This window comes from Trypanosoma theileri, assembly GCF_002087225.1.
Source record: "Trypanosoma theileri isolate Edinburgh chromosome Unknown TM35_Tth_30_V1, whole genome shotgun sequence".
NCBI lineage: Eukaryota > Euglenozoa > Kinetoplastea > Trypanosomatida > Trypanosomatidae > Trypanosoma > Trypanosoma theileri.
The window spans coordinates 226,581-231,676 of NW_021639872.1; the positions used below are offsets into that span (position 1 = coordinate 226,581).

A 5,096-nucleotide genomic window follows, 5' to 3' on the forward strand; every position below is an offset into this window, starting at 1 on the left:
TTTGGTGTTCTACTAGTTTTTATTCTTCTTTTGGTCGTTCGTAGCCTCTGTGTCGTCGTGCTGCTCCGCCTTGGTGGAGTTTAGGCGGTGTCTCGGACTTGTCCGTGTGGCGGGGTCGGACCCCCACCCCTGTGTTTTTGGGGGGGTGGCGCCAGGCGCGCCATCTGGTTTTTGCCGTCGTGATTTGTGTTTTCTACATGTGCTGGTGGTGGTTGCGCTTTTGTTTGCGGCACCGCGCGTTGCGCTCTGGATGTGGGCCTCTGCCTCCCATGGGGTGGGCTGGCCCAGGTAGGGAGGGGGGTGGAAGGGGATATGTTGGATCGTACCTTTCTTATGTACATTGAGGGGTTATGTCGTGTGGAATGGGTGACAGGAATTGTGTGCACATGTGTTTTGGGTATGCTGTAAACGTTTCTCCGGTTATGTGTTCGTGAAAACGTTGTTCTTTGGTTTTGTATGTTCTAGTGCCTGATTGCGTGGACATTGTTCATGGCGTCTAGGTGAACTTCTCGTCAGGTCTTGTCCCCCAGGGTCGCGTGTTCATTCCGAATGCTATTGATGATGTACATCTTTCTTTTCCCATCGCGAGTGTGTTTTCACATCCCATGCAATGGTGATTGTTCCCAATCTCCGGCATTATGAAAGTGATGTGCGATTTCAGGTGATGCCGCCCGACTTCATTTGGTCTGCGGTTGCTCACCCGATGGTGTCCGTGATCTCGTGGTGTTTGGAGGTTCTATTTTCGATTGGGTCACTCGTGTATTTTTTGATATGCGCCACGGATCCAATACACACAAAGGGGAGCAGAAGACAGGCGTGTGTAATGAACGTGTGCGCACAGTAGACACTCATCATTGTGATGTGTTCATGAGCTAACGGGGGATGGTGACAACCGTCCGTGCAGTTCTTTGCAGTAAGGGGTGCCGATGTTGCGTGCGCCCGTGATGCTACCACGGGGAATTTGACACGTGGATGTTGTGATGGTTGATGGGTTGCGGTGTTACATTTGACATTCATATGGGAGTGCTCCTTGAGTACTGTTTCGTGAGATGGGGTTCTGTGTTGGCTGGTGTCTCCTCAGTGGTCTCATACCAGTTTTGGGGGATGCCGCCCTTTTAGGCAATGAGGTTGCGCTATCGGTGAAAGATAGTCAGAGGGCACGTTGTATATTGTTGCCGAGTGGGATAACTGGGATCTGCGAGTAAATTCCCATGGTGCTGTTTCTTTTGTTTTTGTTTTTGTGGATTTTTTTTATTCGTAATTGGGGGGTGTTGTTTTGACATCTGTACGGTACCTGAAGTATACTTGTTTTTTTTTGTGAAGTGGTAAGATTGATTGCTGGCTTTGTGTGAGTGGTTTATTGTTGATCCTTCATTGGATTGTTATGATGTTTCTCTCCCTCACACTCTCTCATCCTTTCTCTGTTTTTCCCTCTGCGTTGCTGTTGTTTCTCAGTGTGTTAAATGTGCGTCTCTTTTCATCCATCTCTTTTTTCTTGTTGCCACGGATCCAAGCAACCCACAGTGACAATCATGAGAACGATGTTCGTCCAACTGCGTCGCGTGATGTACCTGTTGGTACTACTCCAATGCTGCGTGTGTGTGGCATATGTGGCGAATGCAAATGAAGTTGAGCAGGTTTCTTCAAACGACGAGTCAACTAAAGCAAAAAAGGTGGATCAGTTAGTCAAGGCAATAGAAAAGGCGTTTGAGCGCATTATGCCTATGTCCGGATGTCTGTCTTTGATAAGAAAGAATATGGAATTATACAAGAAAAATTACAAGCATGCCGAAGCTGCAAGAAAGAATATCACTGCTCTTGATGAAGAGATCAAGGTTTTGAAAGGAAGAAAAGAAAAAGCGTGGAAACCAGAAGAGTGGGAGCAGGAAAAAAGGGATGGAGTGCAACAAGACATATATATTGTTGGAAATGCGACATTAACACTTAATGGCATATCTCAAATGGAAAAGGCTTGTAGGAACGTGTCTGTGGACCTGGGAGAAGAAATAAAAGGTCTTGTCAACGCTCGAGAAGGGTTTTTGGTCGCACATAAAAACAAAACGCCGGATGAAATAAAGCTCGAAAAAAAAAGCAATGAAACAGAGGGAGCGCTAGTTCACCTCAATGAATATCGCGAAGACTTGCTGAGTGAATTCGTACCACTTATGGAGGTCGCAAAATCCATGTATGACGCGTTGGATGCCATAAGGGGGTCTTTGGGGGATGAGGCGACACATGTAATGAGTACAGAAAAGGACAGTGAAGAAGAACATAAAAAACGTATTGGGGAGATAATGAACAACTTTAATGAAAAACTGAAGGAAGAAAATTCAAAAGCAAATGAAGAAATGCAGGGTCGTGCAGAGGAGGAGCAGGATGAAAAGGGAAGAGGGAGTATAACTGAAGTGAAACCGACAGAGGCAACTGAAGAGACAAAAGGGGTTGGAGAGAATGCACAGAAGCCACCCGAGGAAGGAGAAGAAAAGAAAGAGGACGAAGAAGATGAGAAGAAAAATACCAAAGGAAAAGAAGAAGGGAAAGGGAGAGAGGGTGAAGAAGAAAAGGCAGGGGAGGGAGATGTCACAAAGGAAGAAGGGAAGAAAGAGAGAGAAGGGGAAGAGGCGGAGAATTATAAAAACAAAGAAGAGACCAAACAAGAGCAGGAAAAACAAACCAATGAAGAAGCAAAAGAGGATAAAAAGGGGCCGGGGGCGGTATTAAGTGTAGTACAAGGTGCTGACAGCAGCCACAGTCCTGCAATGGTGCACAGTTCCTTGCTTCTTGTTCTCTTGTATGTGCTGGGTTGCACTCTCGTGTGTTAATCGGTGTTCCCATGACACAGTTACACAGTTAACCTTTGTTTGAGTGGATATGAATGCATTGTAAGGGCACTGTTCTTTTTATTGAATTTTACTGTTTCTTTTTTTTTCTTTTCCAATGCGATAAATCTCTTGTTTGCATTTTTTACGGAACACATCTATTGGACTCCTTTTGACACTCATCACATGACAAACCATTATTATGTAAGGGGAGTGACCTTCTTTCTTTGCTGGCATTATTATCTGGGCTCTGATTTGCCACCGTTTACTGTATCCACCTAATGAGGTGTGTGTGTTCCGTGATATTACTAACTATTGCTTTTACCCATGGGAATGAAATACAATCCCAATGTGTTTTAATTGCTGTGACTGAAATGTAAAGAATGGGAGGAGGTTCAAGACACACAAACACACACACCACCAACCCTCCTTCTCTTTGTGTGTGTGTGGACTGTCATCATGTGTGCATCATTCCCACTGCTCGCCCTGTACGAAAGACACACGCACCTACTGCAGGGAATTGTGTTATTGCCTCCTGAACATATTCACATGGTGATCACGGCTTTTTTTCTTTGTGTTTTGTTTTTATTCTATTGTTTTTCCCTTGTGTGTGTGTGTTTCATTATAATTTCATTGCACGTTATGTGCACCTGTGTGTTTCTCTTTTGCGTTTCCGATACACCTTGTGTATCTTGTGTGTTCATTTTTATGCAATGATTTTTTTTTCGTCATATACAAACTGCTGCACGGACATCAAAAATAAAGATATGGGTACGGCACGTTCAGTACACAATGATTTTCCGTTGTTCACCTTGGGGTGGATTGGACTGTGTCCAGGCATCGCAGTCACAGTAAGTAATGAATTTCTTTTTTTTTTTTACATCTTTGCACCCTTATTGTGTCTGCCTCACGCAGTCACTCTTTTTTTACATTTTTGTTTTGGTATAAATAGTGGTGGGTTGTAGGTGTTTGGGTGTGCCCCTCTGTTGTGTGTTCCTTTGTGTGTTTGGGTTGCTACTCACACCGCCCACGTAGTGAAAACACATTTCTTTGTTCTCACCTTCTCTCTCGGTGGTGTCACTCACACAGCATTGCCACGGAGATATTACTGCTCTTGTGGTGTTTGTTGTGTGGCTTGCTTGAGTGACTGCAGTCTGTGGGGAGATGGACTGAGACTGTTCCGCTTCGGCTTCACGTAATGGGCTTGTTTTGTTCTCTTGTTCTTTTTGGGGGTTGAGTTGATTTGCTGGTATGGGTGAATGTTTTTCTCTGATGAGAGTGTCACCTGTGATTATTGTATTGTGAGTGCTTTGTGTGCTGTTGGTATCCACCTGGTGTTGTTCTTTTCTTGTGTTTTTCTGTTCCTCTCTGTAGGTGTGTGACTTAGTGTACATTTTAGTGAATGCAGCAGTGCCTCTCTGATATGAGCATGTGAGACTGTCATTGTGTGTGTGTGTGTGTGTGTGTGTGTGTGCACTGTGAGTGGGAAGGACACCGTTGTGTTGCTGGACCACTCCACTGTGGCGCCTGTGGGGTTTGTGTGTGAGCGGCATGCTTCGCTTCTGCGGGGCTCGAGGGGCACTTTACGTCCCGAGGCGCTGAACCTGGAGGCCTGAAATATCGTGCTCAGGGACCTTGAACTTGAGAGAAAAAGAAGGGTGAGGATGAGGGAAAAAAAAAGGATGAAACCCGGCAACCAGTCTACGTGCGCAATGCTCGAGGCTCGTTGTCGGGTTTTGCCCTTTTCTTTTTTTAATCCCCCACCCCAAGAAGGGAGAAGAGAGAACACAACCCCCACAACCCAAGGCGGGCGTCCAACTTGTCAGCGTCTTGTGCGCAACAACAAGAAGAAGAGGTGTGGGGTGGCTCCCGGGGGTGTTTCACTTATAAAATGAGTGGGATTGGGAATAGTGGAAAACTCTTGCTTTCCCCGCTTCAACGCTGGGCAAGATGGGTTTGAAAGGTATTCCGCAAAGATGACCCTTCCCCCATTCTCCTCATGACGCCATGGCGCCGCGTGCCACCGAGTAAAAAAAGGTGCTGTTGGATGGCCCACGCGCCATGGACAAAAAGAACAAAGGAAAAAGGGATTCACCACACCCTCATGATAAAGGCAAATTCCGCTATGGTGATGTGTTAAGGCGTTCCCCTACTGCCATGTGTGATGTGAAAAGGAAATCCATGGGAAATGCAGGAAAGGAAAAATAAGCACAAAAAGAACATTTTGCCTCATAGGTATTTTGGTTTGTTGGTCCCCACCGCCTGCCCCACCACAAC

General features: G+C 45.8%; 2 protein-coding genes across 2 annotated transcripts; one reads left to right on the forward strand and one right to left on the reverse strand.

Annotated features, from left to right (window-relative positions):
* Positions 1-696: 696 nt before the first annotated feature.
* On the reverse strand, positions 697-1,017 carry TM35_000301740 (uncharacterized protein; the record flags this gene model as incomplete). The annotated part of the gene is made up of 1 exon (XM_029028497.1): positions 697-1,017. The coding sequence occupies one exon, from the start codon at positions 1,015-1,017 to the stop codon at positions 697-699; it is 321 nt and encodes a 106-aa protein (XP_028880200.1).
* A 524-nt stretch (positions 1,018-1,541) lies between these two features.
* Positions 1,542-2,822, forward strand: TM35_000301750 (uncharacterized protein; the record flags this gene model as incomplete). The annotated part of the gene is made up of 1 exon (XM_029028498.1): positions 1,542-2,822. One exon carries the CDS (start codon positions 1,542-1,544, stop codon positions 2,820-2,822), a length of 1,281 nt encoding a protein of 426 aa, XP_028880201.1.
* Positions 2,823-5,096: the final 2,274 nt, after the last annotated feature.